Genomic DNA, 15,422 nt, shown 5'->3' on the forward strand with positions numbered 1-15,422 from the left:
CGTCCTACTCCATCAATGCTCAGCAGCGCCCCCCCCTTGCAATCTTTAACAGACTAAAAACGTAATCAATTTAAAACATTTTTGAATCCTTAAACCACAAATTACAGTAAATAAGAGGGGGACCTTTAGTATCAGGGTGGGGATCAACGGCTTAAATGTCTGTTCTGAAACCGTACTTGTCTGTTCCAGCATTGTCCTCCAGGTCTGATTAGTACAGAGGATGGTGTTGATTGCAGACTTTGTCCTGCTGCTTTCTCCTGTGATGGAGAAACAGGCAATCTCACAGCATGTCCGAGGGGACAGTACTCACCAGAGGGACACACTCAGTGTCTGCCCTGTCCTTTTGGGTTTGTTTGCATGGATGGATTTCAGAAGAGGGTATGAAGAACTTAAAAGTATTGCATGTTTTATTCACAAAATCTGGGGTGGGTTTCCCGAAAGCTTCGTAACGCTAAGAGCTTAGTTTAATCCTACCTAAGATCGATCGTTAGCAATTTTGGGCACGTTACTTTGAAAAAGTAATTAGTTATAGTTACTCGTTACTTCTCCAAAAAAGTAACTGAGTTACTAACTGAGTTACTCCACTATAAAAGTAACTAGTTACCAGTAAAAGTAACTATAAGTACTTTTGCAGTTCAGCACCTTAAACACCAGGGACTGGTGATTTTGTGGGAGAAAATGGGTATTTCCTTGGTTGAATTGCTATTGGGAAAATCCCTGGTACTGTGGGTTCAGGATGTCTTTAATCACACTATATGCAGGTATGTAATATTTAAGGTGCTTCTAACCAACATTGTGGCCATTCATCTGGGCAAACTCTGGGGTCTCAACTTTTAAATATATATAGAGTACCAGTCAAAAGTTTAGACAAGTCTCATTTAATGTTTTTCTTTATTTTTTATTTATTTAATTATTTTCTACATTATAAATTAATATAAAAAAATATATTAATTGACCCACGTGCAATTATCTACTAAACAAAAACGGGCATGGCCTCCACAATTCCCTTATTTAAACCTGATGAACTGAGATGGTGATTTAGGATGAAGAATATGTATAATCTAATTGATTACATCACATGTGAATAAATACTTCATATTTGGCTGCGTCGAATTGATGTTTGTGGTTCGATTGAGTGTGCTGCTTCGGGGGAGGAGTCAACAAAGACGTTCTTAAAACTTGTTTGTTAATTTTCGCTTTGCGAAGCTCTTTGGGAAACACTCGCAGAACTGGCTCGTTCTTTACTCACGTCATTCGTTAGTTCATTCGTTATTTGCTAAGATTGATCATTTTCGGGAAACCCACCCCTGGTTCGTTTTTGTAAAACTTACACTTTTTCTTCTTTACTGTTTTATGTTTCTCAAAAAAATCATAGAGAAGTAACTGTAATCTTGTGTATGTATGTGTGTATGTGTTTGTGCCACTTTAGTGTGGACCTGGAGAAGAACCAGACCTAAACCGAACCGAGTGCACTGAATGTCCAGAAGGCTACTACTCCACTCTGTGCAGTGGCCAGTGTGAGCTGTGCCCGGCAGGTAAAGGAGAAAGATCTTTGCTTTATCATTAATTTAGGTGCATTTGATCACTTGCTTTCTCCTGGATTCACCCCGGAGGAGCATCCTCCGTATCTGATCGCTTTAGTGCACTTGTTACCTTATTTCACCTGGTTTCAACTTAGCTTAGCTTAGCTTTGTCTGCATTCAGAATTGAACCCCAGTCTAAAACAGTATTTTCGAATGTTAGAATGTTATAAACAGCAATTCTGTATGGACACCAAGGCGTTCCCAAGCTAGCCGAGAGATATAATCTCTCCAGCGTTTCCTGGGTCTTCCTTGGGGTCTCCTCCCAGTTGGACATGCTCAAAACACCTCACCAGGAAGGCATTCAGGAGGCATTCTGACCAGATGCCCAAACCACCTCAGCTGGTTCCTCTTGACATGGAGAGGCAGTGGCTCTACTGCAATACCCTCCTGGATAACCAATCTTCTCACCTTATCTTTAAGGCTCCACTAGGTAGGATTTAGATTTTGTGCTCCCCCTACGGTTGTAGAGTGTACTAAATGTTTCAGGCGGATTTTAGTTTTTCTTTCTTGTTTTCTGGCTTTCACAGACATATTCGGTCTCTTTCCAGCTTCTGCCAGAGTGTCTGTATGTTAGTTTGTAAAGAATGAACCAGTAGTCTTTGTAGAACTGTTAGAACTAAAGGTCGGAAAGCAGGTCGCAGTTCTCGCGAGCGTTGGTCGCGGCCGCCTCGTAAAACTTACAGAGTCTGGTTTGAGCTCAGAGGAGCTCAAACCGCTATTCCTCCTATTACACCTCAATGCAGCGCTGCAGTGAGTTTCAAGCTGTAATTTTACTTCTTTAAAAATATCAAAAGTCAAGAAAATCCTACCTGCTGTCTTAAGGGAGAGTCCAGACACCCATTTTTCCGGTCACTACCCAAAGCTTGTGTCCATAGGTGAGGGTTGGAATGTACTCAGAGTCCACAACAAAGCAGATGCTCCGCAGATCCTCCTATCGACCACAAGCTCCATCCTTCTTTCACTTGTGAACAAGATCCAGAGATATTTGGACATTTTAATTTTAATTAACAACTTTGTTATTTTATTGTGATCAATTTGTGATCAAATGGTATTTTCTGCAACCAGAAGGAGTATGTATGATATTATGTACTGTATGTATGAGTATGTATCATTATAATATGGTGTTTTTTGGCAGGAATGCCCCCTCTATTAACTTGCATCCATTCATCTTTCTGATTGTTTGTTCCGGGGATGTTCTGCCTGTTGGCACTAACTTTGTGAGAAATGCCACTTGCAGCAGCCTGGGTGGCAGTTCTCGCGAGGTTAGTGACATTTCAGTTTAGAGAGGAACAGGAATTCTTTTTTTTTTACTGTAATATAATACAGGAAATTTACGGGAAAATATTAATACGGGAGGATGGCGGGAAAGAGGTGTAAAATACAGTAGTTTCCCAGCAAAATTGGAGACTTGTCAGGTATGTTCCCAACCCGGAGATTGCACTCCACCCTTTTCCGATTGAGAACCATGGTCTTAGATTTGGAGGTGCTGATTTTCATCCCAGCTACATCACACTCGTCTGCAAACTGGTCCAACGACAGCTGAAGGTCTTGGCTAGATGAAGCCAAACTACAGCACCACATTAAATCTGCAAAAAGCTAATGTAAAATCCTGAGGTCAACAAACCAGACTCCCTCCACCACTTGACTATGCTTAGAAATTCTTTCTGTAAAGATTGTGAACAGAATTGATTGGCGACAAAGGGCATTTATATAGGGATTAAATGGCTTGTAGTGAAGAGCTGTGTATCCCAAACTACCAAAGCGAATGCCTTCTCCAAAAAAACACATTTAATCCATTTAGTAATCTGCGATTAAGTCATTTTTTTAATGAAACTTAGTTTATCTTACTCATCTCTCTTTCTTCTAAGGTCGTCATTGCCCTTACAGAGGGATGTCCCAGCCTTTGCCATGTCCTATCGGGCAGTACACAGATGTTCCCGGCCAGATCTCATGTAAGAGCTGTAATGGAAGTGCTGCATGTAGAGTTATTGGAGCTCAGACCAGGAGTAGAACAGAGCTTCAGCCGGGCCAGAGGAACAAAACGCCGCCCACCTGTTCACCTGGCACACACAGAGACGGAGAGGGACCCGGCTGTGAGGTGTGTCCTCTGGGTGAGTTTCTGTAGATTACATAATAAACACTTTTCATTACTCTCTTCATAATCAGCAGCATGGTTCCATGCATTTTAACTGTATTTCTGTGTTTTTTTCAGGACATTACTGTGTAGCAGGCATTGCTATACAGTGCCCAGCTGGGACATATGGACCTAAAGAGGGTCTGCAGAGGGAGAGAGACTGCGCTATCTGCCCTGCAGGTGATCTGCTGTAACAAAACTAAAATGATCTGTGATCATTTCTGTAATATGGTGTAATATATTTAAATTGTGAATATACATGCCTACTGGTAATTGCACTGCCAAATACCACTGGGTCCACAGATGTGGAAATCTTACACAAAGCAAAGGTTAACTGCTATTTTAAAGCAGTATGAGAATGAGAATGCAATAATGCACTTCTAAAACGTCTTCTTTTAGTACGACAGCATTTTAGGGCAACTCTTAAAAAAACGAAAACAGTTCAGTTTGAGAATAAAGTCATTATATTAGGAGATTAAGGTCGTAATATTATAAGAATAAAGTAGTAATACTACGACTTTGAACTCGCAATTGTACGACTTTTAAGTCGTAATTTAATCTCGTAATATTGCGATTTTAATCTTGTGGTATTATGACTTAAATCTTGTGGTATAAAAACTTTATTCTCTCAATATTACAACTTTAACCTCGTAATATTATGACTTTATTCTTGCAATATTACAACTTTAATCTCATTAAAGAGGGATTCTGGGAGGGAGGCTGTGAGGGTGACTAAACGTCTGATACTAAAAGATTTTCATGGTTGATTGTACAGCTCCAATCTCCAGTTTCGCAGGAACTCTTTTATCTGGAAAAAAATAAGAGAGCACTTCAGTTTCTGAATCAGTTTCTCTGATGTTGCTATTTATAGGTTTATATTTGAGTAAAATGAACATTGTTGTTTTATTCTATAAACTACAGACAACATTTCTCCCAAATTCCAAATAAATATATTCTAATTTAGAGCATTTATTTACAGAAAATAAGAAATGGCTGAAATAACAATAAGATGCAGAGCTTTCAGACCTCAAATAATGCAAGAAAAAAAAAAAAAAAAACAAGTTCATATTCATAAAGTTTTAAGAGTTCAGAAATCAATATTTGGTGGAATAACTCTGGTGGTTTTTAATCACAGTTTTTAATCATGCATCTTGGCATCATGTTCTCCTCCGCCAGTCTTACACACTGCTTTTGGATAACTTTATACTGCTTTACTCCTGGTGCAAAAATTCAAGCAGTTCAGTTTGGTGGTTTGATGGTTTGTGATCATCCATCTTCCTCTTGATTATAATCCAGAGGTTTTCAATTTGGTAAAATCAAAGAAAATCATCCTTTTTATGTGGTCTCTTAATTTGTTACAGAGCTGTATATATAGGGCATACAGGACTGTGCAATAATATTAGGTCATTGGGAATTACATGTACATCTAAACTTCATGGCCGTCAGTACGTTTGCACATTATTATTACTGTACAGAAATTTCATGTATTAAGTTAAAATGTTGTAAAATGTGATACTGTTAACTGATATGTGCTGGTGTGATGATCTCCAGGGTTTTACTGTTTGGAGGGCACCTCCCGGAGGCCCAGTTCTCAGTTTCTGTGCCCTCAAGGCTATTACTGTGAGGAGGGCACCGCCGTGCCACACGGGTCACCTTGCCCGGCCGGCACTGCAGGAGGACAACTGGGCCAGACAAGTAGGGCAGCCTGCAAAAGGTGTGCAGAGGGTCGCTACTGTCCTGCAGGTAAAATCTAATTTACACACCCACTTGAGGACTATATATGAGTACTAGTATAATGTGCATATTTGTCCATGATTTTTATGCTGTATTTTAGCATAAAAGCATTGGTATCATGGCCATGAATAGCAGTATTATAGTGAATGCATTGAGCTCTTTATTTGTTAAGGCAGAATGAACGTATAACGTTTATCTTTATTGGAAACAGTTATGACTGTTTAAAACACATTAAAACATCAAAACATTGTTTTGATGCATTGTAAGTTGCCAAAGCTAGTTTGCCAAGTCTCCCTGTGCACACATTACTAATGATAATTACATTATAAACTGTTTGTTAAATAGCACTTATTAAATTGACCAACATGATACAATGGGAAGTCCAATGAACTCAGTGCAGATTGAAGTATGATCATAGATTTAGGCCCAATCCCAATACCATTTCACCTCACCTCTTGACCCTACCACTTACCCCTACCTCTTCTTTTCTAGTGTAACCCTTCCTCTTAGAACAGAGTTAGAAGAAGAAGGGGTGAAATCCTCCCTCTAAGAATTTGGAAACCCTTTAAAAGCACCCGATACGTCATCAGGAGCGCTCAAATAAAGTTCTGGAACCGAGCTGCTGCTGCTGCTGTTTAACTAGTTAACTTTAGGGTGTATTTTATTGTATGTCTTCAGAATGGGGGGAGATGGTGCAAAATTAATTATTATTGTTCATTCCTTAATTCCTCTGTGATGGGAAGCTGAAATTGGCTTTGATTAGCTTTTATTTTATTTTCCCGTTCTATTTCCGCCTTAAATGCAGCAGCCCCTGCCGTCTGTTGCACCATTTAAGGTGGAACGGGAAAGTTAGCTAGCTACTGAGACAAACTACTAGTGATCTTTTTTTATGCTTATTATGAAGAATTCAGCCATAAAACATTGAAACTACACATTAAACTATGGTAATATAGAGCTAATCATCTCTTTTAACAAGGAAAATACTGAAATTTGTGGGTTTCTTTATTCGCTTGTTCTGCACCATCTTACCAGTGATTCTCATACCCCTCGGTTTGAAGTGTGCTGAATCTGAAAAATCTCCACTCTATCCCTTCCCCTAATCTACCCCTCCAGCCTAACAAGAATCAGGTAAGTGGTAGAGCCAAGGGGTGAAATGGAATTTCCATTTCTTTAACCAAATATTAAGTGGGCTGTGAAAAATATATGTTGTACCCTGTATGTATCACATTCACCCTGTATAAATAATTTCTTCATGCATTTATTACAGTAAAAAAAAATCTATGCTAACATTTAATGTTGTAAACTCATGCCCCATAGAAAAAGAACAATTATTCAAGTAAGAAATCATTAATGGACAAACCATATGTTTGCATTTCAATCAAGTGCATATTTATTTTTTCTTATAGCTTGTGTATATACAGTACTGTATGTTCTGTGTATGTCATGTACATATATGTTTAAGCAAACCCACGTGAACTACATTTGGAGCTATTGTTTCCTGCCCTCAACTGTTTCCTTGCTCGTTATCTGCAGTGTGTGTGTGTGTGTGTGTGTGTGTGTGTGTGTGTGTGTGATGTGGCTGGCGGGGTGTGGAGAGAATGGAAAACTTCTCTGTTTAGTGTCTCGGTGACATTGCTTCTGTTTTAACTGTCACTTTTTTCTCTTTCCTTTGTCTTTCCTGATTCAGCTCTGAATCAGCTGACCTATATATGTATGTTTTTGACTCTGAATCAGTTATTTTATTAATATCAGCCTTATTTCCATTAATTCATGTCTTTTGATCCGTTCTTCTGCTTTTATTGGCTGTGTAAGGCTCTGCAGGTCCGGGCTTGCTCTGTGCCCGAGGGAGATACTGCCCGGCAGGCACTGTGGTGGAGGTTATATGCCCACAAGGCACCTTCACCGTGCACCAAGGAGCTCTGAGTAAGAACACTTATATGTTGTAGCTTTTATGTCATTTACTTGTTTGTACACACTTATATTTCACCATGTAGCTGTATACACAACCTCTAATAACACTCTAATTTATTACAACTAAAAACAGCTCTGGAAAAAAATAAGAATGAGTTTCTTTGATTTTACCAAATTGAAAACCTCTGGAATATAATCAAGAGGAAGATGGATGATCACAAACCATCAAACCACCAAACTGAACTGCTTGAATTTTTGCACCAGGTGTAAAGCAGCATAAAGTTATCCAAAAGCAGTGTGTAAGACTGGTGGAGGAGGAGAACATGATGCCAAGATGCATGAATATTTTTTTTTTGTTATTTCAGCCTAGTTCATTTTCTGCAAATAAATGCTCTAAATGACAATAGTGCTAGTTTGGTTTGACAATATTTCACATTTTTTGAGAAATGTTGTCCGTAGTTTATAGAATAAAACAACAATGTTCATTGTACTTAAACATAAACCTATAAAAATATAATACAAAATCAGAAAAACTGTTTCAGAAACGGAAGTGTTCTCTTTATTTGTTCCAGAGCTGTATAATATTAGTATAATATATAAACGTATGTTTATGCTTTAGTTTAGTAGTGTATGTAACATTTCGATTTAAAATCAATCAAAACAATATTCAATCCAAGCACCAAAAATTACTTTTAAACAATAAAAAAGATGATTTATAATAAACCACTTAATAAACCCTTACATAAACATTACCTCAGTAGCTAAGAGAAAATGTTTTACTGAAAATAATTTGAAGAACAGAAATATTTTAATATTTTTGATAATCTGAATATGTATTGCTTATATGTAATCTTTCAATTTTTATATAATCTTGATTATTACATATCTATTATTACAATAACTATACAATAACTTCTAAAGCTCTATTCATCATTATTTGTAGTCTCATTCAATATTCATTATTCTATTTTATGAACACTCCAGGTGTGAAGGACTGTCTGAAATGCCCAGCAGGGTTCTACTGTCCAGAGGGCACCAGCGATCCTTTACCCTGCCAGCCGGGTACCTTCAACCCGCTGGAGGGACAGGACTCGATTGCAGACTGCAGGCCGTGCTACCCGGGGAAGGCCTGTACCCAGGTGGCCCTGAAGGCTCCTGATGTCGTCTGTATGCCGGGGTAAATCCTGCAATAACTCACATAACTTTACCCTGTATTAGACCATCTGAGGCTAAAAGCAGATGACACTAAAGGAGAACATAAAATTGACTTTGGGTTTAGTAAAACATGTAAAAACTGTACTTACCTTTGTTGAATAGCCCACCTCCGCTCTCCCACAGCTTTCCAAGATCCAGTAATTTTTACAGTATGTCCAAACATGCTTTAGAATTGGTGATATGGGGCATATTTTGCCCCTGCAGATAAATCACTTTTTACACCGTTATCCAGCTCAAAGTAGCTCCACATCTCATTGCTAGAATCCAGAGAGCCCTGACATTTAAAACACAAGAATCTGCACAAGAAGTTTATTAAAAGCCACTTTTTACAAACTGTAGTGCAACCTAAAACCTACATTGTGCACTTTTAAAGTTCTTAATGCCTCGTTTTAAATGTCAGGGCTCTATGGATTCTACCAATGAGGCCATTTAAAATGCCATTTATCTGCAGGGGGAAAATATGCCCCATATCATCCTTTTTAAAGCATGTTTTAGATAGAGAGAGCGAGATAGATAGATAGATAGATAGATAGATAGATAGATAGATAGATAGATAGATAGATAGATAGATAGATAAGAGAAGTTATGCATTCAGCAGCAAGAACAATACAATAAATATTCGAACATAAATTAAAACTTAGAAAATATATAAGGGTCTAAAAAGCTTTATATACAAGGTAAAGATATATCTATAAATGGAGCAGTGCAGTAGATGTTGCTAATAGTAATTAAATAATTAACAGAGCAAAGTGCAAGGTGCAATGGTATTGATAATAAAAGTGACTAATGTGCTGGATCTCAGAAAGCTGTAGGAGAGCGGAGGTGTGCTATTCAACAAAGGTTAGTACTCAGTTAGTTATCATGTTTTACTACACCTAAAAGTCAATTTCACACAAGAGTTCTCCTTTAACATGACCAGTAATTAGTACTGTACCATTGTTCATCACTATTTTACTGATTTCAGATTTGTGTGCCCGCCTGGCTCAGCGCGTCCAAATGACCCTGCCAACGCCTGCCCACCTGGAACCCTGAGCAACCGGACCGACCTGACCGACCGCTCTCAGTGTCAGCAGTGCCCAGCGCGCTACGCCTGCCTGCGAGGTCTCTTTTACTTTCTGTTCACACTGTAAAAACTATTTTCTTACAGACGTTTTCCAACATTTTTTACAGTATTTTTAAATAAAATGACAAGAATAAAATCTCTATTGAGTGAAATGAGTGAAATACATGAATTATCTGTTTTTGGTGCTCTGAGTGGTCCAGCAGACTAAAGCCTAATTTATAGTTCTGCATCGAACCTGCGCCGAAGTCTATTCATCTCTAGCAAGAGTGTGCTACACAGTGGAGTGTGTTTATACTTCTGGGTGTGCGTATCAGCAGCTCTGCATCGCTTTGCAGTTTAAACTGCGAAAGCGGGAATGTGTGGGCGGAAACGTAAGGCACGGCGCACCAATCACAGCTGCGGCTATCCGCGACACGTACTTACATTTCCATGGACGTGGGCATCAAGTTACAGCAGGTTCAACACAGAAGTATAAATTGACCTTAAGTGCTGCCGCTATGATTGTGAGATTGCTGGTTCGAATCCAAGTCATGCACCTTGCCATCAGCTGCCAGAGCCCAGAGAGAGCACAGTTGTCCTTGCTCTCTCTGGGTGGGTACAGTAGATGGCGCTCTTTCCCCTCATCACTCCTAGGGTGATGTGGATCAGCACAAGGCTGCGTCTGTGAGCTGATGTATCAGAACCGAGTCGCTGTGCTTTCCTCTGAGCGTTAGCGCTGTGATGCTACTCTGCAATGCTGCATCAGCAGCAGTTCAAAAAAGGTGGAGTCTGACTTCACATGTGTTGGAGGAGGCGTGTGCTAGTCTTCTTAATCCTCCTGGTGTTGGGGCATCACTAGTGATGAGTGGATTGTGTAATAGGCCTTCTAAATTGGGGAGAAAATGGGATAAAAAACATTTAGAACATAAAGAACATTTTTTGCAATTTTATGAAGAATTACTCTTGTTATCACTTTAAAGAACCTTATAGTTGATTTTTCTGGCACCCATAAGTTCTCCAAAGACAAATGTGGTCTTTAAATGTATAAATCTTTTGTGTGATTCCTAAATGACCACTGTACAAATTTCCATTTCCACTGTTCAGGGACTGGCGGTATCCAGAGGCCTCCACTCTCCTGCTTTCCTGGACACTACTGTCCAGCTGGTTCTATGTTCCCCACCCAATACAAATGTCCAGCAGGTACCTGGAGCGAGCGCAGTGGCCTGGAGTCTGAAAAAGAGTGTCGGCCTTGCACCAAGGGCTGGTACTGCCTGGCTGGTGTTGGAGCTCCTTCTGGAAGGTGCATCTCTGGGAACTACTGCCCTGAAGGTAGTTCTTAAATTTACTTAAAAATGTATTTTAAAATCCACTTGTTCTTGTTGTTTATGAAATACAGCAGGTCTCTCTGAGTTGTTTATGATGCTGCACATGATGAAACTCTTCCTCAACCTCCATTGTCTGCAGTAGCTAATCAAAGAAAATATTTAGAAAAATTAGTTGATCAAAAAAAGCACTGTGTCTACATCAACCCGTGAATTAGTATTCATGGCCCCGCCCACCTTGGCTCGGGACTGCCCACAGACAGAGCTGAAGCCGGGCAGCGACGCCATCTTGTCAGATAGGAGATAACTAACAGCACTAGAAACAGCATGCAGTTCATTCCTGTGTTATTTGTGCGAATAACATATCAGTGTTTATATACTTTACCCAGTAATTCAGAGCTAAGAAACAAATGGTAAGAATTTGTCTATGGAGGAACACCACCAGCGAAGATAGGTAGGTGTATGTTTAGGACAGTTCTGTTTACCCCGAGGTGGATTTTTACTCGATGGACCTGGACTCCCCACCTCTGTGTGTAAGAAACTACAGGTTTAAATAGGATCTCCGGTGGATTTGGTGTTTTACAGAGACTCTAAGACTAGGTCAGTGGCTGAACTGCTCTTAGCAGGGCATTATTACACATGTTGTAAAGTTACATATGACATTGCAAAGACTGTTATTAATGTAAAAATGTCTTTATTTTTAAATATTTCTAGCTGTTGTTCGCCTTGCTGGCTGCTGGTGTTGCAGTGCTGTTAGCCAATCAGACGCGATATGTTTGCGTGTTTGAATATTCATGAGCAAGAGCAGAAATCCTATCGTTTCTCCCTTCCCACTCCTCCACCAGACTAAAGCAGCGTTATACTGGATCACTGGAGCACTTTTTTCACAAAAAACGTCTTACATTTCATTCATTCATACTAGAGACAAAACCAGACATTTATTATTATTTAAAACAACTTACTAAGTAAGTTATTGTTAAATACTGTTACTACATCTTCAGGCACAATGTATGGCACACAATTCCCCTGCCCTCGAGGAACCTACAGCACTAAGATGGGCAACGCTGCAAGAGAGGACTGTATAGTATGTCCTGAGGGATATTACTGCAAGGAGGGTACGTCTAAACCCGCACCCTGCCCACCGTAAGCAAACCACGCTGCTCTTATTTATCGTAATTAAGGTGGTCTGGACTGAGTCACAGTTAGATTCTGTGTTTTCTCTGTGAACAGAACAACATTTCGCCAGATTAAAGGAGGCCAGAGGCCGGAGGATTGCTCGGTGTGTCCAGCAGGATACTTCTGCCCTCACTCGGCCACAGTCAACCCCAAAGTGTGTGGAGCTGGAAGCTACTCTGTAAGCAAACAGCACATGAATTAAGAGGATACTGTACTGTATAGCATATCTTCGTTATCCAATGAAAATTAAGTATCTCGATTTTTGTAGATTTTTAGTTTACTACATAATTTGAACAAACACACTGTCCCTTACACTCTCTCAAAATTTCTTAATGAACGGACCAATAGAAATACTTTAAAATAACCTAAAATAAAGTCTTTTTACAGTGACTTCCATTGAAACTTTAGAAGGTTTTGAAGATACTTGTTTTTCGCGACAGCGACGATATGTATGTCTTTAAAACATATACTTAATTCTCAGACTTTTATTATGATGATGAAGGGACAAACAGAACTAATGAACTAAAACAAAATAACATATAATAAAATATTTTTACATTGACTTACATTGAAAATTAAGGATTTTTGCCTCAATCTAAATTTTGCTCACATCAGAATCAAATAATAATGTAATGACTAGAAAAAAATAATGCTTACAATCATCTTGAATCTTGTTATAACTATTGTAATAAAATCACAATCCATCTGGAAATTACTATAAATAGATAATTATATAATTTATCATTGTATAACTAATGTTGTTGTTGCTGTTGCGTACTCAGTAAAGCCTTGCATCTCCAAAATTACAATTTAAAAGGAGACAAAAAAAAAAAAAAAACAGATGAGAAAATGCAAGTCAGTGTAAAAATATTCTGAGAAATGTTTCCATTCTTAAGACAATTTGGGCACAATATAAATAAAGCACAACTAATATCACATCATACCCCCAAAAAATGAATTAAGCTTGAAACATGATGTTCTTTTGGGATAGCAGTAATATTTAAATGGATTGCGTTCTGATTCAGCCCCATTCTCTGTTTTTTATAGTGAATTGGGTGGGGCTGCATTTCTGATTAGGTTGCAATTTTTATGACAATACAGAAAAAGTGGATTCAGTATATATTATAATATATAATTATATAATATGTTAATTATATTATCCTCTTAAGCTCCAAGCCTATTTTTACCATTTTCCGCCTGAAATTACATACTCACATTTGAAGGCTTATCACTCCAATATTAAATTATTTAGAGTCAATTCTATGAATTAATATTACTTAGAAGCCTTTACACAATTCATTTAAGGCATTTTAATTATTCAATTTAACATGTAATGGCCAAAATATGGTAAAAACGAGGAAATTTTTTAGGCGCTTTTCAGATTTTCTATTTTTTTTTTTTCAGACACATAAAATGAACTATTTATATGGAACAAGGGTTTTGACAGCTCTATATTTTACTATAATGTGTTTACAATCATCATATAAAATTTTAAACTGCTACCTATTACTGTTTAGAAGTTATAGTGATTTGAACCAGTAATGGTCTTTTCTTTCTCCAAAGGACTGGAAACTTTATCAGAATAAAAAATACCACTTTTATAACTCATTTTGCAGTAAACTCTGGGTTTTTGTGTGGTCTACTCATATACAAACAGAAATCCGCAGTGTCTCTTTAAGAGCGGTTGTTCTGCTCAGTGGAAAATCTATTAGACTCAGTATCTATGGCCAAGCATCTCTCTTCCTTAGCCTTTCAGCTGGCCGAGCTCGCCACCTGATTGGCTGAGAGACCTCATTCTCATACCGTCATGTCCAGTAGGCTCCGCCCTGTCTGGCTGTGGGCCAGAATCGGAGCAGCGTCGAATAAAATGCTTTTAATTCGGAATTAAAGTTTAGATTCCGTCTCACATTATTCCTCGCGCGGGGTGGATATAACTGTGGATTATAGGAGACTGGATCGATGGATTTTCTTGAGTGTGGACTCGTTTTGAAGGTAAGAGAGTGGGGGACGCGCTGGTGGGTGTTGGGGGGTGGGGAGAGTGACTGTAGGTAACTACAGGACCAAACCTGTGCATTTTTCAACTCTGAACACGCGCTGCAACGCGCTCTTTCAGCTCTAATTCAGGGACCGTACATCCTACATCCTACACACAGTTTCGGAATCCGGAGAGCCAGACGGTTCGAATGGTGTATAACATGTCCGCATTCGATCAAATATGGACGTCCGATAAACGGAAATATGAAAATTATGATTTAATATTTTCATAACCAAGGCATATTTCGCCCTAAATGTTTATTTTCTGAAAGGAGATACAGCTAAATAGGCTATATAACTGAAAAGCTTTAAAATGGTATATTGGGTGTCTATATTGAACCTATAACTATTCATAAACACAGCCAGATATTAAATATCATATTTTTCTGGCCCGCCGGCGGGCCAGGGCGTGTTAAGAGGTTAAATAATATAATATATTATATTATTATTATTATTATTATTATTATTATTATTATTATATATTATTTTATTATATTATATAATATAGAAGTATATTTTCCTCGTATGGAGAGAACAGAAGAAAAATGTAGTATGGGTCCTTTACTATAAAATTATAAGTTTGTTTTTTATTTACAATAACTATGACTTCTAAGGTTCCATCCCTCATTCTTTGTAGCCTTATTTAATATTCATTAATTCATAACATTAATAATATATATATATATATATATATATATATATATATATATATATATATATATATATATAAATATATAAATATATAATCAAATTCATTTCATAAAGAACGAAGTTAATAATATCGTCAACATCTTAATGCTTGTTTTAACTATTGTGATAAAATCATAAGTCATCTGTTTCAATGACTATAAATAAAAAATGTATATAATTTAGCATTTATGTTGTTGAGTACTCAGTATTGCAATGTGTTTAACTTCCATTAGGACGAGGGCTCAGATGAGTGCTCGCCGTGTCTGCCGGGTCACTACTGTAGTGACGAGACCACCAGTGAGGAGGCCATGTTACGGGTGATGGTCTGCCCACCAGGCTTCCTGTGCTCACAGGGTTTGGATCGGGAGCCCCAGCGTTCAGCCATTCTCTGCCCTATAGGCTTCTACTGCCCTGGGGGCGGAGTTGTAAGTGTTGTTCAATGCCTGATATTTCTTGTGTTAATGTGTGTATTGCTTACATTATTGAAAACACTGTACACATTTTAGTATCTTAAGTATTTGGGTGTACTCACACTAAGAACGGATCATGGTTCTGCACCCTCCGCCGCTGGACCACTCGGC

General features: G+C 38.3%; 1 protein-coding gene across 1 annotated transcript in view; it reads left to right on the plus strand.

The window, feature by feature from the left end:
- Positions 1 to 220: 220 nt before the first annotated feature.
- The window catches only part of LOC111194286 (multiple epidermal growth factor-like domains protein 6), a 33,390-nt gene continuing 18,188 nt past the window's right edge, over positions 221 to 15,422 (plus strand). The window contains exons 1-12 of the mRNA XM_049467429.1: positions 221 to 274; positions 1,430 to 1,535; positions 3,452 to 3,694; positions 3,796 to 3,897; positions 5,269 to 5,460; positions 7,264 to 7,374; positions 8,347 to 8,539; positions 9,542 to 9,678; positions 10,724 to 10,948; positions 11,943 to 12,084; positions 12,172 to 12,295; positions 15,075 to 15,266. Coding sequence (XP_049323386.1) covers positions 221 to 274; positions 1,430 to 1,535; positions 3,452 to 3,694; positions 3,796 to 3,897; positions 5,269 to 5,460; positions 7,264 to 7,374; positions 8,347 to 8,539; positions 9,542 to 9,678; positions 10,724 to 10,948; positions 11,943 to 12,084; positions 12,172 to 12,295; positions 15,075 to 15,266 — 1,821 coding nt within the window. The remainder of the gene's footprint in view (positions 275 to 1,429; positions 1,536 to 3,451; positions 3,695 to 3,795; positions 3,898 to 5,268; positions 5,461 to 7,263; positions 7,375 to 8,346; positions 8,540 to 9,541; positions 9,679 to 10,723; positions 10,949 to 11,942; positions 12,085 to 12,171; positions 12,296 to 15,074; positions 15,267 to 15,422) is intronic.

This window comes from Astyanax mexicanus, chromosome 18 (genome assembly GCF_023375975.1).
Source record: "Astyanax mexicanus isolate ESR-SI-001 chromosome 18, AstMex3_surface, whole genome shotgun sequence".
Lineage (NCBI taxonomy): Eukaryota > Metazoa > Chordata > Actinopteri > Characiformes > Acestrorhamphidae > Astyanax > Astyanax mexicanus.